The sequence below is a fragment of the Ursus arctos genome, unplaced genomic scaffold (genome assembly GCF_023065955.2).
Source record: "Ursus arctos isolate Adak ecotype North America unplaced genomic scaffold, UrsArc2.0 scaffold_8, whole genome shotgun sequence".
Lineage (NCBI taxonomy): Eukaryota > Metazoa > Chordata > Mammalia > Carnivora > Ursidae > Ursus > Ursus arctos.
The window spans coordinates 61,675,166-61,701,556 of NW_026623100.1; the positions used below are offsets into that span (position 1 = coordinate 61,675,166).

Consider the following 26,391-nt stretch of genomic DNA (forward strand, 5'->3'; position numbering starts at 1 on the left):
GCACCCTGGAGGAGCAGCAGGGAGGAGCTCAGGCCCAGAGCTCTGCGCTTGCTTTGAGGATGTGTTAGGTAGACTCGTCCTCGCCTATGCTCCCTTCAGTACAGTCGGCTAGCCTCCCTGATGATCCTGACATGCGGGGGTTCTGAGAGCGGGGATTCTGGACCACACTTCGCACGGCATGGGAACAGAGGCTGCTTGTGGCCGCCGCAGGCACCGGGGTTCTTGGCTGAGCTCTTGGAGGTCTTGCCCACCTTTGAACACTCGGTGCCTAGCATGGCACCCCTCACACAGCAAGGACTTACCACTCTTGTTAAACTGAAGAGGAAACAGTGGATACTCATCCTAATATCCAGTGTCCGTGCCGGGCTTGCTGTGTGCCGGCTTAAGTAACTTGTTAAGGTCAAGCAGCTCAGTACGTGGAGAGGGCGATCCTCGACCCCCGGGCCTGAGGCTCCAGCACCTGCCCGCCTAACCTCTGCACAATATGTCTGCTTGTGGGGCTGCCCAGCCCCGGGAGGCCAGGGGAAGGATAGCAGCACTTCACTGGAAACTTCATCCAGGAGAATAGAAGGCAGGTGACCACAGTCCAGGGCTAGATCAGACAGTCCTTCGCTGGACAACATGCAGAGGTCAGGTGTGCAACCTCCTTTCCGGGAGCGTCTCGCCAAACTCACCACGGGGGTTGATGTGCCTTTCCCCCTTCCAGGTTTCATGGCTCCTATGCCAGCCTGCACTACGGCTTCCTTCCTGACGCCCTGGTGGACCTCACAGGAGGGGTGGTCACCAGCATCGACCTGCACTTTCCTTCCGACCTGGTGATGTTGGTGAAGACAGCGGCCACGGCAGGCTCCCTGATGACCTGCGCCACCCCGGCCCAGGTGAATAGACTGCACGGGGTTGAGCCTTTGCTCACCCGGGGGTATCTAGCCACCGGCCCGTACAGCCAGTCAGGGGCATGGCCAAGGGGGCGCCACGGAGCGCGGGTGCTATGCCTCATGTCATCCTCACAGCAGCCCTCCGTCTGAGCGAGAGGCTGCAGAGCTCACTAAAGAGGAAATGGGCTCGGAGAGGCTAAGCAAAGTGCCCAGCATCACACAGCCAGTAAGTGGCTGAGCTGGTTTCGAATGCTGCTGCCTGACTCTGAAGCCTGTGCCTAGCCCTGCCGTGTGACCAGGCCCAGTGGGGTCCAGAGGGACCGGGCAGCCCTTTGATTCTCTCTGGCTCCAAAGGTGCTGTCCCAAGGTCAGTGTGTCCCATGTTGAAAAGCTTGGACAGCCCTCCAAATTATTTTGGAGTCTACCCTGAGACAGCCAGCTCCCTATCCGTGAGGATATTTGCAGCACTCTGTAAACATGTGGGCTTTGAGTCACACACCCCTAATCTGAAACACCACCCAAAAACTAATATGCACTTTAAACCCCAGTGGCTCACAGCACGGGGTGGTGGGTATTCCTGACTCCTTCAAGATGCCCAGCAGACACGTTTTGTGCCATGTGTCATTGAGGAGCAGGGATTGGAGGAGGAAACAGTCCAGGTCAGCCCCGGGACTCAGTGGGGTTCTGTCAGTCATGGGGTAGTCTCCGGAGGTATGAAATGCCCAGGGCCTCAACCACCCAGCAGCCTTCAAACCCTGCCCCTCTAGAAAAGAGTTCTAAAAACATGTGCCATTCCAGTCTGCATTCATGGGATGCTTCCCAACCCGCCACAGCTTAGCTGCTGATTGAATCGTGCTTTTCTGTTTCTCTGAAGAATCTGGGAATGTGTAATGCTTGGTCTGATTTCCTCCTTTGAAGCCAACAGGTGAGGCCAGGAGAATGGAGAGCGGCCTGGTGAGTCAGCATGCCTACACCGTGACTGGAGCGGAGCGGGTAAGGCTTCACGGGTTGTGCCCGGCTTTCTTGCTCCTTGAAACAGGAGTCGGCATCACACGCCTTCAGCAAGCCCACCACAGCCCCAGCCCTTCTATTCATCCAGAAGTTCTGGCGCCCAGCAGCTTCATCCCCCAGGGAGCCACCAGAGCTCTTGCCATCCTTGCACTGGTCTCAGGCTGAGCGTCCAGCTAGACTGCAGGGTTCTCCCAAAAGGAAAGGAGAAAGAACCGCCCAGTGGACCAGGGCAAGCCCTGACAGGATTTTCCTGGTTATGCAGCAGCTAAACTGCTACCACAAAGGCACTCCGAAGTCCAGGGGCTCAAACAAGAGAAAGCTCATTGCTCTCAGCTAAGCGGGAAAATCCAGAGCTGATGAGGACTCTGCCACGGCAACACGGGGCTTCTCCCTGGGAGCTCAGGGCACCTGCTCCAGGGCCCTCATCTCCCGGCCAGGGAAAGAAAAAGAAGCCAGGGGACACTTACACATTCGTATAGAAGGCACCACTCAGGGGGGCGGAGTTAAGATGGCGGAGGAGTAGGAGACACCGTTTTCAGCCGGTCCTCCGAGTCGAGCTGGAGAGGTACCAGACCAGCCTAAACAACCACGGAATCAGCCTGAGACGCAGGAAGATGCATCTGGATCTCTACAAATGAACATCTCCAGCGCTGAGTATTGAGGTACGAAGCGGGGAGCCATGAAACCGTGCACAGATATCGGAAGATAAACGGAAGGGGGAGGGAGCCACCGCGTTCAGGCGCCGGGAAGCGGTAGCCACTTGCACGGGGGAGCGGGCGGGCTCGTGGTCGGCACCCGCAAAACAGCAGACTGAGACCGTGAGCCGGGTGCGCGCGCCACCAGGCATCTCGCGGAACACCGGAATCCCGGTGCGCTCACTGGATCCAGACTGAGACCGGGAGATCCGGGAGCGCGCGCGGGGCGGCTGGCGGCGTTAGAAACACAAAGGACAGAGACGCGCCGGCCCTGGAAGTGAGGGCTGGGACGCCGGGTGTGGGGCGCACATCCCCGGACGCTGCAGGGTTGAGCAGCACCAACAGTAACAGAGTTAAAGTGGCCAGAACATTAGTAGAGAACGGGCCGCAATCCCTCTGTTCCGTGACAGAGGCTGAAATTCGGCCGCTGCTGCTCTGACTCTCAGAAGAGGCATAGCCGGCCGCCAGGGAAAGCCGCCAGAGAACAAAAGCCTAGAAATACCGGCTCAGGGAGTGCCCATCCCCATCCCCCCTCGCAGGGGACACGGAGACTCTACCCAAACAGGGTTGCCTGAGTATCGGCGCGGCAGGCCCCTCCCCCAGAAGGCAGGCTGAAAAATCAAGAAGCCCACAACCCGGGCGCCTGGGTGGCGCCGTCATTGAGCGCCTGTCTTCAGCTTAGGGCGTGATCCCGGCGTTCGGAAAGGAGTCCCTCATCGGGCTCCTCCGCTGGGAGCCTGCTTCTTCCTCTCCCACTCCCCTGCTTCTGTTCCCTCTCTCGCTGGTTGGCTGCCACATAAATAAATAAATAAATAAATAAAATCATTAAAGAAGAAGCCCACATCCCTAAGATCCCTATAAAACAAGGGGCACGGCCTGGGACCCAGTCAATAATTTGGGCTCTGGAAACCCCGCAACCTCTCCTCCTCAGAATGACAAGAAGGAGAAGCCCCCCCATCAAAGAAAAGACAGTGAGTCTGTGGCCTCTGCCACAGAAATAATGGATATGGATGTAACCAAATTATCAGAAATGGAATTCAGAGTAACGATGGTCAAAATGATGAGTAGAATTGAAAAAACTATTAACGAAAAGGTTACTGAGAATATAGAATCCCTAAGGACAGAAATGAGAACGAATCTGACAGAAATTAAAAATTCTATGAGCCAAATGCAGGCAAAACTAGAGGCTCTGACGGCCAGGGTCGCAGAAGCAGAGGAACAGGTTAGTGAATTGGAGGATGGGTTAATAGAGGAAAAACTGAAAATAGAAGATGGTCTTAAAAAAATCCACGCCCACGAATGTAGGTTACGGGAGATTACTGATTCAATGAAACGATCCAATGTTAGAATCATCGGCATCCCCGAGGGGGTGGAGAAAAACAGAGGTCTAGAAGAGATATTTGAACAAATTGTAGCTGAAAACTTCCCTAATCTAGCGAGGGAAACAAACATTCGTGTCCAAGAGGCAGAGAGGACCCCTCCCAAGCTCAACCACGACAAACCTACGCCACGTCACGTCACAGTGCAATTCGCAAATATTAGATGCAAGGATACAGTATTGAAAGCGGCCAGGGCAAAGAAATTTCTCACGTACCAAGGCAAAGGCATCAGAATTACGTCAGACCTGTCTACAGAGACCTGAAATGAGAGAAAGGGTTGGGGGAGCATATTTAAAGCTCTTTCAGAGAAAAACATGCAGCCAAGGATCCTTTATCCAACAAGGCTCTCATTCAGAATTGATGGAGAAATAAAGACATTTCAGAATCACCAGTCACTAACCAATTTCATAACCACGAAACCAGCCCTACAGGAGATATTATGGGGGGTTCTATAAAAGTAAAAAGGCCCCAAGAGTGATACAGAACAGAAAGTCACAGCCAATACAAAGACTTTACTGGCAACATGGCACCATTAAAATCATATCTCTCAGTAATCAGTCTTAATGTAAATGGTTTGAACCATCCCATAAAACGAAACAGGGTTGCAGATTGGATAAAAAGAAATGACCCACCCATTTGCTGTCTACAAGAGACTCATTTCGAACCCAAAGATGCATTCAGACTGAGAGTAAGGGGATGGAGTACCATCTTTCACGCAAATGGACCTCAAAAGAAAGCTGGGGTAGCAATTCTCATATCAGATAAATTGGATTTTAAACTACAGACTATAGTTAGAGACGCAGAAGGACACTATATTATTCTTAAGGGAAGTATTCAACAAGTGGATATGACAATTATAAATATATATGCCCCCAACAGGGGAGAAGCAAGATACACAAGCCAACTCTTAACCAGAATAAAGAGACGTATAAATAAAAATACATTAATAGTAGGGGACCTCAACACTCCACTATCAGAAATAGACAGAACACCCTGGCAAAAACTAAGCAAAGAATCAAAGGCTTTGAATGCCATACTCGACGAGTTGGACCTCATAGATATATATAGAACACTACACCCCAGAACCAAAGAATACTCATTCTATTCTAATGCCCATGGAACATTCTCAAGAATAGACCATGTTCTGGTACACAAAACAGGTCTCAACCGATACCAAAAGATTGAAATTATCCCCTGCATATTCTCAGACCACAACGCTCTGAAATTGGAACTCAACCACAAGGAAAAATTTGGAAGAAACTCAAACACTTGGAGACTAAGAACTATCCTGCTCAGGAATGACTCGATAAACCAGGAAATCAAAAATCAAATTAAACAATTTATGGAGACCAATGAGAATGAAAATACAACAGTCCAAAACCTATGGGATACTGCAAAGGCAGTCCTAAGGGGGAAATACATAGCCATCCAAGCCTCACTCAAAAGAATAGAAAAATCTAAAATGCAGTTTTTATATTCTCACCTCAAGAAGCTGGAACAGCAACAGAGGGACAGGCCTAATCCACGCACGAGGAAGCAGTTGACCAAAATTAGAGCTGAAATCAATCAAGCAGAAACCAGAAGTACAGTAGAGCAGATCAACAGGACTAGAAGCTGGTTCTTTGAGAGAATCAATAAAATTGACAGACCACTGGCAAGACTTATCCAAAAGAAAAGAGAAAGGACCCAGATTATTAAAATTATGAATGAAAAAGGAGAGGTCACGACGAACACCATTGAAATTGGAAGGATTATTAGAAACTATTATCAACAGCTATATGCCAATAAACTAAGCAATCTGGAAGAGATGGAATCCTTCCTGGAAACCTATAAACTACCAAGATTGAAACCGGAAGAAATTGATTCCTTAAACAGGCCAATTAATTATGAAGAAATTGAGTCGGTGATAACCTTCCAAATAACAAAACTCCAGGCCCGGACGGTTTTCCTGGGGAATTCTACCAAACATTCAAAGAAGAAATAATACCTATTCTCCTAAAGCTATTTCAAAAAATAGAAACAGAAGGAAAGCTACCAAACTCATTCTATGAGGCCAATATTACCTTGATCCCCAAACCAGGCAAAGACCCCCTCAAAAAGGAGAATTACAGACCGATTTCCCTAATGAATATGGATGCCAAAATCCTCAACAAGATACTTGCTAATAGAATCCAACAGTACATTAAAAGGATTATCCATCACGATCAAGTGGGATTCACACCTGGGATGCAAGCGTGGTTCAATATTCGCAAATCAATCAGCGTGATACATCATATCAACAAGAAAAGACTCAGGAACCATATGATCCTCTCAATCGATGCCGAAAAAGCATTTGACAAAATACAGCATCCTTTCCTGATTAAAACCCTTCAGAGTGTAGGAATAGAAGGTACATTTCTCAATCTCATAAAAGCCATCTATGAAAAGCCTACTGCAAATATTATTCTCAATGGGGAAAAGCTGGAAGCCTTTCCCTTAAGATCAGGAACTCGACAAGGATGCCCACTCTCGCCACTATTATTCAACGTAGTACTAGAAGTCCTTGCAACAGCAATCAGACGACAAAAAGGGATCAAAGGTATTCAAATCAGCAAAGAAGAAGTCAAAATGTCTCTCTTCGCAGATGACATGATACTCTATATGGAAAACCCAAAAGAAGCCACTCCCAAACTATTAGAAGTTATAGAGCAATTCAGTAACGTGGCGGGATACAAAATCAATGCTCAGAAATCAGTTGCATTTCTATACACGAATGACGAAACTGAAGAAAGAGAAATTAGGGAATCCATCCCATTTACAATAGCACCAAAAACCATACGTTACCTTGGAATTAACTTAACCAGAGACGTAAAGGACCTATATTCTAGAAACTATAAATCACTCTTGAAAGACATTGAGGAAGACATAAAAAGATGGAAAGATATTCCATGCTCATGGATCGGAAGAATTAACATAGTTAAAATGTCCATGCTACCCAGAGCAATCTACACTTTCAATGCTATCCCGATCAAAATACCGAGGACATTCTTCAAAGAACTGGAACAAATAGTGCTTAAATTTGTATGGAAACAGAAAAGGCCTCGAATCTCCAAGGAACTGTTGAAAAGGAAAAACAAAGCTGGGGGCATCACAATGCCGGATTTCGAGCTGTACTACAAAGCTGTGATCACAAAGACAGCATGGTACTGGCACAAAAACAGACACATAGACCAATGGAACAGAATAGAGAGCCCAGAAATGGACCCTCGGCTCTTTGGGCAACTAATATTTGATAAAGCAGGAAAAAACATCTGGTGGGAAAAAGACAGTCTCTTCAATAAATGGTGCTGGGAAAATTGGACAGCTACATGCAAGAGAATGAAACTTGACCACTATCTCACACCATACACAAAAATAAACTCCAAATGGATGAAAAACCTCGATGTGAGACAGGAATCCATCAAAATTCTAGAGGAGAACATAGGCAGCAACCTCTACGACATCGGCCAAAGCAACCTTTTTCATGACACATCCCCAAAGGCAAGAGAAACAAAAGATAAAATGAATTTATGGGACTTCATCAAGATTAAAAGTTTCTGCACAGCCAAGGAAACAGTCAGAAAAACTAAGAGGCAGCCCACGGAATGGGAGAATATATTTGCAAATGACACTACAGATAAAGGACTGGTATCCAAGATCTACAAAGAACTTCTCAAACTCAGGGGCGCCTGGGTGGCACAGCGGTTAGGCGTCTGCCTTGGCTCAGGGCGTGATCCCGGCGTTCTGGGATCGAGTCCCACATCAGGCTCCTCCACTATGAGCCTGCTTCTTCCTCTCCCACTCCCCCTGCCTGTGTTCCCTCTCTCGCTGGCTGTCTCTATCTCTGTCAAATAAATAAATAAAATCTTTAAAAAAAAAAAAAAAAAAGAACTTCTCAAACTCAATACACGAGAAACAAATAAACAAATCAAAAAATGGGCAGAAGATATGAACAGACACTTTTCCAATGAAGACATACAAATGGCTAACAGACACATGAAAAAATGTTCAAAATCATTAGCCATCAAGGAAATTCAAATCAAAACCACACTGAGATACCACCTTACGCCAGTTAGAATGGCAAAAATAGACAAGGCAAGAAACAACAATTGTTGGAGAGGATGTGGAGAAAGGGGATCCCTCCTACATTGTTGGTGGGAATGCAAGTTGGTACAGCCACTCTGGAAAACAGTGTGGAGGTCCCTTAAAAAGTTAAAAATTGAGCTACCCTATGATCCAGCCATTGCACTACTGGGTATTTACCCCAAAGATACAGACGTAGTGAAGAGAAGGGCCAATGCACCCCAATGTTCATAGCAGCAATGTCCACAATAGCTTAATCGTGGAAGGAGCCGAGATGCCCTGCAACAGATGACTGGATTAAGAAGTTGTGGTCCATATATACAATGGAATATTACTCAGCTATCAGAAAGAACGAGTTCTCAACATTTGCTACAACATGGACGGCACTGGAGGAGATAATGCTAAGTGAAATAAGTCAAGCAGAGAAAGACAACTATCATGATTTCTCTCATCTATGGAACATAAGAACTAGGATGATCGGTAGGGGAAGAAAGGGATAAAGAAAGGGGGGGGTAATCAGAAGGGGGAATGAAACATGAGAGACTATGGACTATGAGAAACAAACTGAGGACTTCAGAGGGGAGGGGGGTGGGGGAATGGGATAGACCGGTGATGGGTAGTAAGGAGGGCACGTATTGCATGGTGCACTGGGTGTTATACACAACTAATGAATCATCGAGCCTTACATCGGAAACCGGGGATGTACTGTATGGTGACTAACATAATATAATAAAAAATCATTAAAAAAAAAAAAAAAAAGGCACCCCTCAGAAAACACACACGCCATTTCCTCTCAGAGCCCGTTCGTCCGAACTTAATCACATGCCTCACAGAGGCCTAAGGGAGTCTGGGAAACATTTTGTCTAGTGGGGCCGCCATATGCCCAGCTAGACTTTATTCCCATGGAAGAGAGGAGGATGGCTCTTGGAGGACAGTGTTTCCCCTTGATGCAGGAATGGACTTGCAGTGGACAAAAGCATATGTGATTCGTGAACAGTATCATTAGGTCTAGAAAACACGACTGAAGTCCAGCCTCCTCCATTCATAAGTGAGAAGGTGAGGCCTGAGAGGGGAAGGTCAGGGTTAACACAGCGGCTTGAAATGGCTGGGCCCACACACCAGCTGCGTGGTAACCATGCTTCCTGGCCTCGTGACGATTTCCCACACACGTTCCCCAGCTCTGTGTTTCCCACAGCTCCTGAGGTCTAATCATGTCCTCTAGGCCCGGAGAGACAGTGTCGCAAGCTCCAGGGTACACTTTCCACAGGTGCTTATGAGCAGTAGAATGCAGTGTCGGGTTCCGTTTCCAGCCTGCTTTCTCGTCTTCGCCTTCTGTCGGTATCAGTCTGTCTCCTGTCCTGTGACCTCAGGCCACTTGCTCCGTTGTTTTGTGTTTTGGTGAGTCTTCCACACATTAGAGACAGTATCTTCTGCCCCTGCTCTTCTCCTTAAGGAAATCCGTAACAAAATGCTTTCCTCTGCACAGTACCTGGGAGACAGTAGGCACCTAATAAATGCTCATGGGATTAGTGGATGAGTGCGCTTGCACGCGTGAATGAACGCACCCCTCTTTGGCCTGTGACGATGACATCCCTGAACCTTCTCCTCTGTCACAGAATGGATATGAGGGGCTCTAAATACATCTCCCACGAGCAAGGAGGAGGTCACCCTGATTAACCCTGGCCAGGAGAGATCCCAGTCACAGCAGCCCCAGACTCTCTTGCGCTGAATTCTCCCAAAGCCGTCTCAGAATTCTCAGTGGGGGCAGCCAGTGCCATCGTCACACCAGGCCACGTAGGGACACCCTGCTTCCCACGAATCCCCGTCCCAGATGTGGAAAGTCTAGGCTGGGGATAACAAATTGGTTTCCTTGTGTGCCAACCTTGATCTGTTGGCAATGCTGCGGGATGACTGTGTTGACAGGACTCTGGCACTGCTTCCAGATTTGGGGAAAGAACTGTGATCGATGAGTGATCTGTGCTGGACGTGGAACGAAGGAGCCATGGTACCTGCATGAGGCCTCCACCATTCCTGGAAAAGGCCCTTTGTCTATTGAGACAGCCTTTGGTTTTCATCTGCCATGAGCCACGAAACCACTTCTTCTAGGACTAATTACTAACGCCCGTGGGACTAGCATTTAAGAGAATACATTTGAGGAAATACTATCCTAGACTAGACCATCTGGATTACCCCTTGCCTGGGGTACCCTTTCTGAGAGAGCTGACCAGAGCCAGGGGTACGGTGAGTAGCCAGGAGAGTGAAGCAAGTGCATGTTCTCAGAGGTCGTCGTGACCTTGGCCTTGAGTGTGACCCCTGAGCCTCTCTGCCAAGGCCCAGGAACTTGGTTAAAGATTTCTTCTCCAGAAAGAGGAGGTCACAACTGACCACAAGTGCTAAGATTAAACCAGCCTGTAAATGCCGTGTGTTTTTTAATCTGCTCGTCCTCCTCTGGGCGGGACACAGTCAGGAAGATAAATGAAATTGGCATTTTTTATTACGCACCTAGCTCGGTCGGTGACTCCCCTGGGCAAGGGGGTGAGTGTTTATCTGCACGCCTCATTTAGCCCGGCCTTCAGCTCCTTCACTCGCTGGCCGCTTTCCTCCCGTGCCCGTCTGAGCCCCGACTGTGTGAGGCACTAAGGGTGGCTCATTAAGCTTTTTGGGCCACCGGGCAACCATTTCTCACATCCCTGCTCCATGGGCTCCAGCAGCACTGACGGTTGATAAATACACCATGTGCAAGACCTGGAGTGCCTAGCGGTGGGGGAGGGAGGGGCAGGGAGCCCGGGTCAGTGCCAGGAGCCCCCCCATCCCATGTAGCATTAAAAGCCAAACACATTCCCCTACAGGGCCAGCCAGATAGAAGTGGACAGAAAAGAACCTTATCCAAGCCAAGTTCTTTGGCCCTTGTCTGACTGCGTTGTTGCTGCGTGGTATCGCCCTGTTGGTGATGACATGGGCCTTGGCCAGGTGGCCTAGGGGTGAGATGCAAGGTCAGGGTTGTAGCCACATCTGAGAGTGGTCAGAGCCCTGGAGCAGCTGTATCTTTGTCTACTCCCATCCCCAAATCAAGAGCCTAGGTTTCAGAGACTGGCAGTGGCTGGGATGAGAATTCTTCTGCCACTTATGCTGTGTCCTTGGGGAAACTTGCTTAGCCTCTCTGGTGGTCAGCTACCTCCTGTGCAAGACAAGGGTTCTGTAAACATCCTCTGGCAGTTGGAGCCCCACCCCTGCATGTGGAGTTCTTTTCCATATGGTGATACGGCACTTAGGGCTTTCTCCGCTGCCTCTGACCTGGAACCACAGAACAAGTGGGCCCCTTCCCTCACCCCGGCAAGGCCTCCGCCTCCACAGACAACCTCAGTACCCATCAGTGACACAGCTACAACGCAGACATGCTTTAAGGCCTCTCACCAGGCTGAGGGCTTCTGGATCTGGGAATGTGCTTTCAAAGGGTTGAGTTTGTTTTGTTGTAACTTATCAAGGGTCCTGGCCTCTGGCCTCCGTCGTCTGAAGGAGTCAGCCTCCATATCTGGGAACCAGGGAAGGAAGAAAAATTCACGCCGTCAGGTACCTGCTTGTCGACAGAGGTGCAAGTGGAGGAGGGCTAACCTGGGCTGTCTTGACCCCCAGGCTGTCCCACTCCTCAAATCAGCCTCCTCCACATCCTCGCTCAGGACCACTCTGCAGGGACCCTGGCACAGCTCCCAGTGGGCCACAGGCAGGAGAGCAGCTGTGTGTGTAGAATAGAGATGCTGGTGGGGACAGAGCTTGCAGGAGGCCGGGGACCCATCACGATCCCCCGTCCGCAGCCCACAGCGACGGTCCATGCTATTTATCTGCCATTACGTCTCAGCTCGCCCACATTCCAGGAGGTGCTCATCTGGAATGATGGAGCTGGGTCTGCCCTTCGAGGTGCTCAGCAGAAAGGCCGTTTTCTCTCCCTCATTCCAACCCCATGCAGGCAGCAGAGAGACATTGATTTTTTTCTCCCTTCAATTTTTTCTTTTTTTCTTGCGGCAGCCAAATGAGGTCAGAAGTTAAATTAGTCCTTGGAGGTAAAAAGCAGCCGCATTCATATCCCCTCTTTCTGCTGACTTTTGCTGGAGTGCACTGACAGGTTCTTTTTCTGTTCTTTGCAGATTCAGTACGGGAGGAGCTGGGAAGATCTTATCCGCCTGTGGAACCCCTGGGGCAAGACCGAATGGAGAGGACGCTGGAGTGATGGGTATGGCTTCTGGAAACCTCTCTCCAGCCTTCATGAAGGCCTGGTGTGCAGAGAGCACCTGCCCCAGGAGGGCGGCCCCTGTCTCACCTGGTGTGCATCTCACTGCAGGCCTGTCCAGTTCACACCTATGTGTGGCTGTTGGTCCATCTCCCATTCCCATGATGCCATTCAGCATGCATCTATTAGACCCCTCCTGTGTGCTCTCTGCACTGAGTGTACTGTGTTAGGTGGTGCTGTGGTATGTGTACAGATGACAAGACCCAGTGTCCAGCCCCCAGAAGGCTACAGTCTAGCACTCTGAACCCACATACCCAGAATTAGCTGACTTTTTAAAGGGTTGGGGAAGGAGTAGGACAGATGTTAAGTTCTACTTGGCAGAGAGAGATGGAGAGAAGGAGCGTCATCCCATAAGGGACCCCATGGGATTTTGATCCTGATGACACCATCAGGAAAAGACTTCATTTTGGGGGGAGTTGGGGCACTGAGGCAAAGATCTGGCCTCCTGGGTTGTCCGTCCTCCCTACTGATCTGGACTCCGATGTGTAACTGGTGTCTGGGCTCACACCTTGCCCATAGGAGGAGTGACCGGAGCTGAGCGAGTGTCAGAGGCCCCTTGGCCGTGTACCACTCAGCTGCTCTCTGCCCCAGCTGGCCAGTGGGGACGCGGCTCTGTGGTCAGTGGTTCCCTGGAGCTGGGCTCGCATTTCCCAGCTGCCAAGAAGACTGATCTCTCGTCCCCATCCGTGGCTAAGAATAAGACAGCTCTCCCTAGAGGGCCAGCCAGGGACAGGCTCCCTGCTCCTCTGGCAGCCGGCAGGGTAGGGGGAGGCAATGGTGGGAAAGAGAACAAGGCTGGAAAGGAAATGCAAAGCGTTCAGACAAACAGGTGAACAGCACCCAACAGCAGTGAATACAGTGAGAAGTGAGTTCTGGAAGGCAAATGCAGAGTTGGCCAGCGTCCCTGCCCTACTTTCGGGCTGCCCAGAACCCAGCCTGACGTTTGAGCCCCAGTAGCCTGTGTGCCTGCTCGAGCGGGCACTCAGCAAACGGAAGATGCACAGACACTGGAGCTGGGGGTAGAGAAGGGGGAACAGGCGGAAGAGGGGGAGCAGGCAACATGGATTCATAGAAGAACCTGGTGGGACCTCAGATGCCCCCTGGAGCACAGAGCCGCTGAATCCCCTCCACAGAAGGGGCCTGAAATTGCGGCGCATGAACCATGGGCAGCGTTGTGTTTTCACTCGCTGTTCCCCTTCTCCTTTTATCTTGCCTCTATTCTTTCTTCCTTCCTGGGGATATCCTTTGCCTCTTCCGATATAAATCTTAGCCACTTCTGTCCTTTGCCAGTTCCCTTTCTCAGTCATTACCCCAAGCTGCCAATATGGCCCAGGGGGGCTATGTGATTAACAGAAGCCCTGACTCAGGGTTGGCTGCTGGGATTGGAGTGCAGGAAGGGCAAATGTCAATGACACATTTGCCCTGGGGAGGAGAAGAGGCGACAGATTCCACCACGTCTCCTGTGCTAAATATCGCGTGACTGGTGAAGGCAGCAGGGGCACCAGACCTTAAGGAAGAGAAGCTTCCCATGGGCTGGCATGTTGAGGGCAAGCTTCATGGATAGAGTCGAACTTAAGTTCAAGCAGGAAAAAAAAGCTATCACCAGGAAGGTGGGGACATGTAGACAACTGTGCTGAGCCAGGAATGCTTATAGTGCGTCCAGGGAGAGAAGTGCTGGGAGCTGGGGCCAGAGAGCCCAATGCCAGCTTGGGAATTTGGGTCTACACCCTACGGGCACGGGATTTCTGAAGGCCCTTCAACAGGGCGAGACACGTGCAGGGCAGAGAACAGCGAGGTGGGCCTGGCAGCGCTCTGAGGGTCACGCACCTGGCTGTGCTTAGGTTCACCACGTCCCTCCAGAAAGTGACAGGAAGGGACTGGAAGAAAGTGACAGGGCCACACGATCACCATCTCCGTGCAGATGGTCAGTGCCCTCCCTGCTTTCTAAGGAGTGGAGATGGATGGAGGGAGCCGGATGGTCTAATCTCGGCCATAATTGAAATTTCAGACGCACACACTTAAAGGCAAACTTGCATGAATCGATAGCATATTGATTTACACTACATTTATTTTCCCTTACACACTGCAGAAAATGTAATTATCACTTAATTATAAAATTGCCGCTTTACAATAACACATCTCACTGGCTGAGCCTGCCGCCCGAAGCCTAAGTGGTGGGCCCTGCCTTGCTCTCCCAGCACAGAGCTGACCCAGGCCCTCGATGCAGGACGCCAGCCACTCCTAGAGACAGAGCCATGACACGTTTGCGCCTCTGGGACCTGTTGCTTATGAGCATGTCTCTGCTACGAGGAGCTGGCTGAAGAAATGACAGCAGCTCCCTTCTGCCTGTGAGGGCCTCCTCCTGCCCCACAGACCCTAGGACTGGCTTCTGGGATACATTATCCCAGTGAACTGGGCAACTCTATGAATTAGGCAAGCAGAAAGCTATTGCATGCCCGCGTGCCAAGATGGTGTGTTAACCCCTGTGACGATGTAATGGTGAGAGAGTCTCCCTGAGCTCGTGGAGCTCGGAGTCCAGTGAGGGACGGCAAGAAAGAAAGCAGCACTTGAAACGCGGGGTACTAAGTGCTGAGACGTAAGTGGTACAGGGCGCTCTGTGGGTTCGGGGGGGGGGCACTGACTCTCGAAGTAGAGTAGGGGCACTACGGGGGCACAAGCAAGGTTTCCAACAGAGGTGGCTTTTAGGAGGAAAGATGAGTGACGTCCTCGGGTTACAGGACTGAGAGGAGGAAGACTAGCCCAAGCAGAGGGAGCCTGGCGGCGAGGCCAGGGCAGGGACAGGTATTTCCAAGGAGATGAAGACATTCATGTTCTGAGCGCAGAATTTAAGGGTGGGGTGTGGGGGGCAGTAGGGAGCTGCTCGGTAAAGCCACAGAGGTACGCAGAGGCCAAGGTCCTGTTTCAGGAGCTTGAACTTCATCCTGAGAGGGAAAGGGAACCCCCGATGTGTTATAAGCAGGGAGATGTCAGAAATCTGATTTCGGGTCTAGAAAGATCATTTTGATGGCAGTGTGGAGAGTGGATAGGGAAGTGGACACGACTGCGTGGTGGGAGACTAGTGGGAAGTCCAAGAAGGGGGTGAGGGGTCATGAACCAGGAGAGCTGCAGGAGGACTGGACATAAGTGGGTGGCATTGAGAGGAGTTTTGGAGGTGGAATCATAAATCACTATTTGGTGGTTGCTTGCACATGGGAGGTATAAGGACGTGGCTTCTCGCCTTCCCACGGCCCTGCGAGAAGAGAGGTGCGGTTTGGGATAGGTTGGTTTCCAGGTCACCCTGGGCTCAGGTGGAGACACGGCATGGCCCGTAGCGTGTATCCGTCTAACGCTCAGGGAAGAGGATCTGACTGGAGACCATTTAGAAGCTACCAGCGTACAGAGAATGACAGAATTCTGTCCCTAGAGAGAATGAGACCCTCCACGTGCACCCCCAGAACTAACGGAGGCCAGGGCTCCTGCTGGGGCACATTTTGCTGAGATGCAGCGCTTCGGGAGCTCTCACCCTGTCTGTCTGTCCGCACTCAGGTCTCCGGAATGGCAGAAAGCCCACGACCAGCAGAAAAGACTGCTGTGTGAGAATAAGGAAGATGGCGAGTTCTGGTATTTTTCTTTTAGCTTCACTTACTGCTCGCACCCTCAATCCCTACCCCTTTCCCTAAACTTCCGTGGGACTAGAGATTAGCTTTGCAGAGACCTGTGTAGAAGGGGACTCTTTTTTTCCACCAAGACACAAAAGCTGTGGATGGGAGATTATTTGTGTGCTTTCTCTTTGTGTGAAAGGTGTTTCAGTTCTAAAATGTTGGAACTTCCAGGAAATGTTAATGGTAAAAGGGAATGCTGGCCCCAAAGCTTTGAAATCAGTAGTTTCCTGGAAGCCAGGATGCCTGATTATCACAGCTGTGCCTTCCACACCACCTTATGAGGACCCAGCGTCCCCCTGGAGCTCCACAGTCTTCCAAAAGAGCAATTCAGTATTAATCTCCCAGCCTTGACTCTGGAGCTCTGGGTGAGACATCAGTGTCCTCACCCGACAGCTATGTAGGACTAGATGTTTTAAAAACACATTCTCAGCCATGTGCTCACATCTTAAAGGATAATAAGGACATTTCCCTGAGAGGTTGTATGGTTTGCTTAGGAGAGTATTTAAATGAATTTAGCACATGGGAAAAGGACGCTGGGTCTAAGGAATCAAGAAGCAGAGAGACAAATGTAAATTAGAAAGGAAAAATATTTCCAATATCTCCACTTTAATCACAATACAAGGTGGGATTTTATTTTTTTCCTATTTTCTGCCCTTTTTTAAAATTTAAATTCAATTAGCTGATAAAGTATATCATTAGTTTCAGATGTCGTGCCCAACAATTTATCAGTTGAGTATAATGTGATAAGCACTGGGCATTATACAAGGTGGGACTTTAGATGTTGAAACTGTTCTGATAAGGATCTCAACAATGAATTTGGGGTAGAGTGTGAGGGAACAGCAGTTTTCCTAGCACCATGTAGGACCCAGAGCAGAGGGAGACGACAGTCATCCTTCATGGCCATGAGAGGGACATGCGGAACCCAGAATTTTATTCAGTCCTGCCCTCCCAACAGGAGGGCGAAGTGTACTTGACCGTGAGTGAGCCAGAATGAGGCTCAGGTCTTTGGCTAGGACAGGGGTAAGTCCACAAATACTGGAACTGATGGACAAAGGTAGAGTGGAGAGATGGGAACCCTCACCCTAGGGACAAAACCGGTAAAATGACTTGTATCTGTTTATAACAGGATGTCATGTCAAGATTTCCAAGACAACTTCTCCTGCCTGTATATATGTAACCAATTTCCAGTCGGTCTGAATGAAGGAAGCATGCCTCATGACAGATGGTCCCAAATGACGTTTAAGAATCGGACAACTCCAGGAGACACCACAGGTAGTTATGACCTTGGTAATCTTCTGCTAGGTGGAACAGCCAGCCCTAGCCCTGTCCTGGCTTCAAGTCTCAATGGCTTTTGATTCTAGACCATCAGCCTGAACTTGAAAGGAGAGGAATCTGCTGGTCTAAAGGGACAGCTGTTCTTCTTCAAGGGAAACCGTTGCTGGTGGGCTGGGTGGGAGAATCTCAAGTGTGCCTCCCCTGCCCTGTCATGCTCCCCCACCATCCTACTAACTTCCATCTCCCAGGAGGAAGACAGGCTCACTGCTCTCCAGTAATTACCCAGGACGGTGGGGAGCTGTGGAAACAGCACTAGACAAAAGTCAGGGCTTGGGTTACACTATCCCTTTGCCCCAAAAAGCACCATCCAGACATAAGAGAATATGCCTGCCCCATGCTGGTTGGTGTATCCTGGAGCAGCACACTGAGATCCCAGAGGTGGGCACCTCAGAACCTGTCTTCGGGCTCCCCTGAGATGAATTTTGTTGAATGTGACCTTGGGAGGGTCACATATTTTCACCGCACCTCCAGCTCCCCATTTGCCACACAGATGAGTGAACTAGCTCCCCGTGAACACGAACCTGAGTATGCTTACGCATCCTCGAGCGGAGAAGCTGTGCAAACAAGTGTGTGTGTGAGTGTGTGTTTGCACCTAGATGTGACCATTCCCTCTCCTTGGCACCTGCCTGTTGAGAATGGCTTGCTTGAATGACTCCCCAGGTGTCCCTCTTTTCAACCTCCAGGATCTTCACTCTGCCGGTCGGAGAACCTAGGCACCAGGAGGCCACGGGTGGACTCTAAGGAACTGCCAAGTCACACTTGGGCAGTAAATTGACTGATTCACCTTCCAGAGCCTCATCTGTCTGACTTTTGGGCCAAAGTCCCCTTCCCTGGATATAGCGTATATCAATGAATTAAGCAAAATGTTACATTGGGGCTATTCTTAGCAATTCCTTGCGTGGGAAAGAGGGAAGGGAGCCAGCGAGCAAGTACGTGCTGGGCACCGCTAGGTACACTTGGATGCATCATCGTGTTCAACCCTCGCAAGGAGGAGCCTCTGCGTCTGTCCGTTCCCCTCTCAGAGCTTCCCAACCTGTGACCTGACCCTGCTGATGTGTACTGATTCATCTCTATCCTGACTTACCTTCATTCTTCCATGTATTTGAATCTGCCTTAATCACCTTACTTCTGTCTCCCAAAAGCGCTCCCAAGAGCTCCCAAAGCGCTGGGCTCTGGCTCTGATGAGCACACCTGGGTAGTAGAGTCCTGTGAGTTGCCACCCCTCTGCCTGTTTTCCTCTGTCTCCATTGGTGCTTGGGGACTGACATCATTTCAAGGCTCTGATGGTTATCGCCAATGCACAAGCTCATACATATCTGAGTTCTTATTATGATAAAAATAGCCCTCAACTTTACTGTTAAGGAAACATTTTCACCAAGGGGGGATATACTTCCCCTCCTTGTTTTTAAGAGGAAGAGACGGAGGCTTACAAAATGAAGAAGGTTGTGCCACAGCTAGTAACTGTGGGGACTGGGACCCGAGCCTTAGGTCTCCAAATCCAGAGTTTCCAACACAAGCCACCAGAGCTTTCTGAATCAGCATGCCTAGGTCTAGGAGTCATAGAAGCCCAGCCGAGCTCCAGTGACAGCTCTTTCTCATGCAGAAGGACTTCCGAGGGGCACGCAGTACATCTTCTCTGTGCCAGAAGGCACGGAAAGCAACAATGTCATCATGTCCGTCAACGTCATGCCGCAGAATTTAAAGGCGAGAGACAAATTTCCGCTAAGCTTCAAGGTGTTCAAGGTAAGGCAGCCTGTATCAGGGCTTACCCTTTCAGGCATTTGTGCATTCTTTGGGCAGAGAGAGCAGCTGACCAGGCTGGGAGATTCCAAACACAAAGGGCTCAGAGATCAAACACAAAAGGCTCTAGGGTTCACCTGGTTCAATAAATAAAAACCTGGGCCTGACAGGAGATCAGGCTTGACCAGGCTTGCAGTGGGACACACCTCCTTCCAGTGTCACTTGTCAGCATTTCCTGGTATGCTGCAGGCTCAAATGCTTGTCACTCAAAACGTAGTCTTGTCCAAGACCATCTGTTGCTGCAGTGCGGGTTTCTGGGGCCGTCCCAAACCTTCTGAATCTGAACCTCCATGGACAGAGTCTGAAAATCCACATTGTAACAAGCTCCCTGGGTGCCACTTATGTGAATTAAAGTTTGAGAATCATTGACTAAACTTTGGAAGGAGTTTAAGGAAAAAAACCAGTCCTGGGTATAAAACCAGGAGGTATGTTTTCTCTTGTATTTAAACCAATATCCAGCCCTACAGCTTAGTGGTTGGCTTGTGGGCATCTGCTTGGCTACTCACCCAAGGTCAGGTTTTCCTCTCCATCTGGCGTCCTCTCCCACCATGGCACTCCCAACAAGCTTTGCAGTTCCTGAGGGACCATCCTCCCACCCGCAAGTCTGCACACACCCCACTGGGAGCAAGTAATCAGGGAGCTCATTTTTTAAAATACTATTTAAAAGTGCTACAAAAGAAAATCTGATACCTCTGCTCCCACCTCCTTTACCAAATAATTTAATGCACACCAAAGATAAAGTGAATGGTTCTTAAATCATATGCTCCACACCCTCTCTGCACTGAGATAACTAAGACCACTGTCTTTATGGTAGAAATGAAGGAACTGAGGCCCAGCAAGTGAAGTGACATGGTCCGAGTTAACGGCAGAGTGGGGGATTGGGCGCAGATGTCCCCCAGGCCTTCAGTCAAACATAACCATCACCTCTGTGGCTGGGGCTCTGATTATAACATCTCTAGGAATAATCTTCATTCCTGTCCACTGAGCCTAGGGCAACAGTCAGAAGCACAGGTCAGCGCATGTGTGACAGGCAGAGCTCCTGGGTACTCTGCTCACGCTGGGGCAGTCCTGTGTCCTGGCCGTAGTTCACTCTAATGAGAAGGCTTCAAGTGATACCGCACTTCAGACTTTGAAGTGTGTTCATATTCATTGCTTCAAAAACCATTTTATAGATGTGGAAGCCAAAGCTGAGAGAGCATAAGTGACCTGCCCAAGGTACAGCTAGGAGGTGACAGAAAAGTGCTTGATACCAGAGCTCCTGGTCCCAGGTCCCGGTCTCTCAGTGGGGCTTAGGTGCTTGCTTTCCTCGTGATGCTCACGGCTTGAAGGAAAACAGTGATTCTGGCTCTAGAAGAAGGAGAGGCCTTTGGGTTCTAGTTCTGAGCACATTTCTACTTCCCAGTTGTGTGATATCAATGGAGAAGCAATGGTTGGGGTTTGGCACAGTACTTCTGAGGTGCCTGAAACCTGCCAAGGCCATCAAAGAACATTGAAAGGTGCAGCGATAGGCAGTTGTCATTGTCCTCACCACCACGCACCTGAACGCTCTTCCACTTGGTGGAAGGCAGGGCCTAGTTTCCCACCGCAGCAACCAAAGAGGCCAAGTATTTCCTCTCCCCACCCCCTGGTTGCAAAGGGGTAGATGTGTGAGCCAGTCTTGTCCAGTTAAATGCTCCTTTCATGCCCGCTTCCCCCATCCCCACAATCTCAGTCACTTTGGGTTTGGACTCTTGAGGTAGGACCAGCCAAGGGATTATTCATAGCAAATCTTGGGGCCCGGCAGCAGCAGTGCAGACAGATCCTGGGCTGGCATCCAGCTGTGTAGCTGTTCCCACTGCTTCCCACCCACTTTCCCAGCTGCATTCTCTAGACTTCTTGTAAATGGCTTTTTGCTCATCCCATCCTGGTTGGTTTCCTTTGCTTCCAACCAAGAATCCTAAGTGATTCAGGTACCTTCTGAGAGGACTCTTGTCCTCAGAGTCTCCTAACTCACCTCTGAGAAGAAAAAAGGAAGGGGACTGGGGAGGAATTGAGGCATCTGGTCTACCCAGCCAGGATTGACTAGTTCTCTCTCTCTCACGAGGCGAGAGTAGCAGGAGAGGATAGTCCTGCTACTCTCTCCTGATGAGGACTACTGCCTCTTCTGATGAGAGACAGAAGCCCAGAGAGGGAAAGAGGGCTGCTTCAGCACACAACTGGGGAAGCTGTTCACATTGCCATCTATGAGGCATCATATCACGGCAGCCTTGTTTGTGTTAACTGATTTGCTCAAAATCTTTATAGTTCAGGAGCCCTGGCACGATTGTAATCCTATCTGTTTTTAAATGCTGCCGAGCCCATTTATCTACTTTTCAGCCAGAGATGCATTTCTCAGCTGTACACTTTGCTAAAAAGACTCTCAGACCTGAGGTCTCCTCAGGCTCCCTGCAGGTCCCAATGGATCTCTCAGGATCCTGACTGAGTTAAACACCAAAAAACTGTCCAGACTATGGCAACTCAAGAGACACTTGGGTTCCTTTCCCAGTTCAGCTGAGAAATACACTATGTGCATGCCAGCCACCAGACTCTCAGAAGTCTGTAGGGCTCTGATGGTGTCTGTGGGTAAATGCTGCTTGTATGACGGCTACGTACGGTTCTCTGGCCCTGGCGTGGTCCTGCGACCCTCAACTCCGGGAGCACCGCTATGTCTTCCATCACAACAAACACAGGTGGTGTCTGAATAGGCAGAGGAAAAGGACAGGGGCGGACAAGCCATTTCATCTTCACCCCAAGGCTCCCCCTCCTCACAGGCTGGGACTTTCCACCTCCTTCCAGCTCACTCTTGGTCTCCAGAAAAGTCTGCCTGGGCAAATCAAGTGGTCTGTACACATGGTTGCAGGGGGTCGGGGGTAGTATCAGCAGGGGGAAAGAACCAAAACCCACAGTAACCATGGAAGACGGTGTTGGGCAGTGGGTCTTAATCACCAAGGAAGCAAAGCAGCTTGCTTTATTCCCACCTCTGTTCCTTAGACTGCTGGGACTGTTTCCACATCCATAAAACGGTCCCAGCGTCTGCTTTCAGGGTTACAGGGAAGCACCTTGTGGATGGCAGAGTGGTTTAAAAATGGGGCTGCAATATTTCTAAAAAAAAAAAAAAAAAAAAAAAATGGGGCTGCATCCTCAGTGCTTCCTTTGCCACATGGAAAGACAGAATGTAGGCATTTCCCTAGTCAGATGCACACGTACCTTCCCTACAAACACCGGGAGGTCTAGAACAAATTCCCGCCATATTTTACAGTGGCACGATGGAATAAAAGAAATTTCCTTGCATTGGAGCTCCTGATGCTGGGAAACTGACATTTGATCTAGGTTCTGCCTTACCCCTGCCCCATCGACATCTCATTCTTCCCTTGATTTCTCATCATTGCTATAAAAAGTAACCACATGTGGCTGAGCTGACGAAGGGAGAGACTCCTCCTCTGTTTCTTTCCCCCTTGAGCTCCCTACAACCTATAACAGGTTAGGTTTTCTTTCCACATCTCTGCATAGGGAATGAGTCATGCTCCCATCCCATGGGGTGTGCAGGGAAGAGGCTGACCGCAGGAGGAAGGAACGCGGGGCCCTGAGCCAGGCTGCTGGGATCTGCTTGCCTTTGTGTTTTGGTTTAGTTCCTGAATCGGCCTTTCTTTTTCTTCCCTGCAGGTGGACCCTCAGGTATGACTCAGCACCTTCCCATGCCTCCGTAGCCGTGCACTGGTAAACTGCTACGCCTCTTCCAACACCCGTAACTCTGGCTCATCTCCTGCTGTTCGGTGGCTACAAATTTAGTCTTGCTCTGTCTTGTAACAAACTTAGAATCTCCAAGTAGATCGACCGTGCAGGACATATTTTTGCCGTCCTGGTCTAAAGGCTGGACCCCTCGAGCTGTTCTTTGGTTTGAAATCTAAGAGGGGCTGCAACCGTGAAAGCATCCTTGAGAATTTGGCCTCCGATAGATAAGACTGATGCAGCCGGTTCTTTCCTATTTAAGATAAGAAGCAGAGCTCTCGGCATCTGAGGGGGACTTCAGCCTCATAGTCTTTGTCAGCCCCCGAATCCACCTCCCAAAGGATGCGCGCTCTGCAAATGCACCTTCAGGGCATATCTAGCTCCTCTTACAACCAAATTGCCACCTCTCCTGAGCAGATATGCTGGCTCGGCATTGGTACAGGGTGTTTAAGAGCAAGGATAGAGAAGGACAGATAGAGTTAACGGGCACGCAGACCCCTTAAATGGATGTGGGCTCTATGGGGCTGTGGCTGCCGGGGGAGGTGCGTGTGCCTGGGGACCAAGGATGTAGCCACAACCAACGGGTAGTACCTATAGCATGCTTCTGGGTCCAGGGAAACTCCTCCAGGCCTTTCAGGGGTGCCCCAATAGGTAGGCAAAGGCCAGGACAGGGGCTCTCCAAGCAGAGGATACTCAGAAGCCCGGGCAGAAAGCGGGCAGCAGGGAGGCCACGGACAGCAGCGGCCCAGCCACAGAGCGGGGTTTAGGATCTGATTTTCATTTCCAGCACCCTGGTCATGGGAGTAGAACTTCTGGAAGGGCTTCGAGGGAGGCACTCAGGTGCAAGGAACAAATCTCTAGAGCTGGAGCGAGAAGTGGGGATTTGACCCAGGAAAAGGCACAAGCCCCATCCCTAGAACTACAGGGTCAGGTCTGTGTGCAACTAGGCCTGCATTAATTTGATGCTGGGTCTCTGTGCACTAGACCAAGAGCCTCCCATCGTGTCACAGACTCACACTTCTGGCTGCCGCTGAGCAAGTGTACCCCAGAGGCTAGGGAGCCTGGACGAGGCTGCAAGAGTCCAATGGAGAGAGGAGAGCAGGGAAGCAGGGAAATTCTGGATTGTAGGAGGCACACACACTTCTGTACATGGTGCCTCCCCATGTGCACGTGCATGTGCTTACACACGTACGTACCCAGAGCCATAGGGCGGTGCTGGCTTTCTGGAGAAGAACTGTTCTCGTCGTTGCTTTTGCCAGAAGGGCTCACACAAGTCAGGCTCCAAACCTACTGGGGCCCCTGTTAGCATCTGCAAAATCACTTTGGTGATTTTGGTTGCATCCAGCCCCTGGTGCCTACCTGGGACAGGGACCTGCCTCCTGTCTCATCCTGTAGCCCGGCCCTGCTCCCACCCTCTGAAAAGAAACTCTCCCTTTCTCCCTATTTCTCCCCAAGGCAGAGCTCACAAATAATCATTTCACGCTGCGTAACCATTCTAAATGGAGTCCCTGTGCTCGACTGTATTGGGGAAAATTTATTTAGTAAAGGGTTTTTATTATGTAATACGTATGTGACATCTGGTAATGGGAACTGCATTTTATTTATTGTTTTATCTCTACGAAAATATTGAAATAAAAGGAAAATGATCAGAGCCTATTATTCTCCAATGAGAAGAAATTCCAGGGCTCTGCTGGGAAGACAAAATGAAGGGAATGGAGGCGTCCAACTCTGCTGAGCTATACAGTCCAAAGAGGACTGTAAACAGTTCAGGAGAGAAGGGGCATCAGGGGTTCCAAAAGTAATTCAGTGCTGGAACAATTTCACTGGTTTCCATGGAAGTCTTTATAAGCAGAGAGATGAACCCCAAAACCCAGGATACTGTGGGATTTAATGAGATAAAACCATGTACAATATTTTTTTTGCATTCATTGTGGTGTCATTGTCTATATCAAATAACATTCTGAATTCTGTGGCATTTTGAAAACCCAGGTAAGCACAGTCTCTCTTTTCAGGGCCTGTAATACTGTTTTGGTGAATGGAAAGGGGTCTGGAAGGTGGTGGGTCTCTCCCAGGGGCTGGGTCCATGCAGACAAGGGGTTTCTGACCATCTTCATGTTTTCCTCCAGTTCCAGCCCTTCTGGAAGAGGTTGCCACCCACCTTCTTTTCTCAGTTCAGAAATGCTATCGAGGGCATAGTTTTTAAAACCAAGTGCAATGTCACAAAGTCCTTCAATCTGAGACCTGGGACCTACGTGGTAGTCATCTCTGCCCAAAGTGAAGCAGTTGAGTTTTTGCTCCGAATCTTCCTGAAGATGCCAGATGATGACAGGTACAGAAACACTGGGCTTCTGAATGTTCGATTCCACTTCATTTTATAAAAACACAGTGTGTCATCCTGGGCTGCAGATACTGTGTCAGTAGGGGACACGGCACAGGCCTCGTTTGCAAGAAGCTCACCACAAAGGGTGGCAAGAGAGTCTGAACCAACAAGTAGACCATGACCAGGATGGGGGCCATTGCTCACTGGAAGTGCAGAGTTACATGGGAGGACAGAGGAGACGGACCCACCTCGGGCAAGAGGGATTGAGGAAGGCCTCTCGGAGAAAATGGCATTTGAGCTAGTCCTTGATGGAAAACATTGTCTACTGTTTAAAGGAAAAGGTAGTGCAGGTAGAAAAAAGCATGAGCAGAAGCAGGGAAGTGGGTGAGCACAATGTCAGCCATATGCCCAGGAAGATCGTACATGGCATGCTCGGCAGTTGTCTGAAATATGACCAGAAAGGGGGGCGGGGTACGTCAGGGAGACAGTGCAATATGGGCCTGAAAGATAGTCCCGTCATGGAGAGTCTTTAGTGCTAAGTCAGTGGTCAAGACTGGGATCAGCAAGTATACGTCCTGCTGGGCACCTTATCCCCTGTGGGGCCTGAGGCAGACGTCACTATAATCACGGCCATCTTTACAGTTGAGCATGGGTGGTGCCTCAGTCCCTCATGCCAGATGGCCACTGTACCTCCAGGGCTGGAACGTAAGACAAAGCGTATCTGCCGTCTTGGCAATGGGGGTCACTGTACCTGTATCTGGTTGTGAGAGAAGCCATTTGTTAAATAGTTTGAGGACCAGATGATGGCCAGTCAATAGACTGGACATGTGGTTATGATGCTTATCTGTCTGCTGTCACGGCTGCCCATGTCACATCCCAGTGTGCTGAGGGCCCTTCACTCAGATCCTTGTTGTAAATGTCCAGTGCCATCTAGGGTGTCCTCCATGTGCAAGCTTCCTTTAAATACTGAGCCATTCATCCTTGTCACACTGTTTCCCTCGTTTTCTAGGACTCTGGACAGCAATTTCAACCTTACAGCGCCAAAGGTAGGTATGCGAAGGTTTGATTGGCAAACTTTATTGGCCACATCCTAGTCCTAGGAAAATCTGTCTCCTTCTTACCTCAGCACTGACCAATGAAAACAGAGACACCATAATGGGCTGATGATGGCTCAAAGGGGC

The 26,391-nt window shown here is 49.8% G+C and overlaps 1 protein-coding gene across 1 annotated transcript in view; it reads left to right on the forward strand.

Annotated features, from left to right (window-relative positions):
* Positions 1–26,391, forward strand: part of CAPN13 (calpain 13) — a 76,924-nt gene that overhangs the window by 39,018 nt on the left and 11,515 nt on the right. The window contains exons 6-13 of the mRNA XM_057309334.1: positions 707–878; positions 1,794–1,868; positions 12,204–12,289; positions 15,893–15,967; positions 17,135–17,280; positions 18,947–19,098; positions 25,017–25,219; positions 26,220–26,256. Of these exons, the coding sequence (XP_057165317.1) occupies positions 707–878; positions 1,794–1,868; positions 12,204–12,289; positions 15,893–15,967; positions 17,135–17,280; positions 18,947–19,098; positions 25,017–25,219; positions 26,220–26,256 (946 nt within the window). The remainder of the gene's footprint in view (positions 1–706; positions 879–1,793; positions 1,869–12,203; positions 12,290–15,892; positions 15,968–17,134; positions 17,281–18,946; positions 19,099–25,016; positions 25,220–26,219; positions 26,257–26,391) is intronic.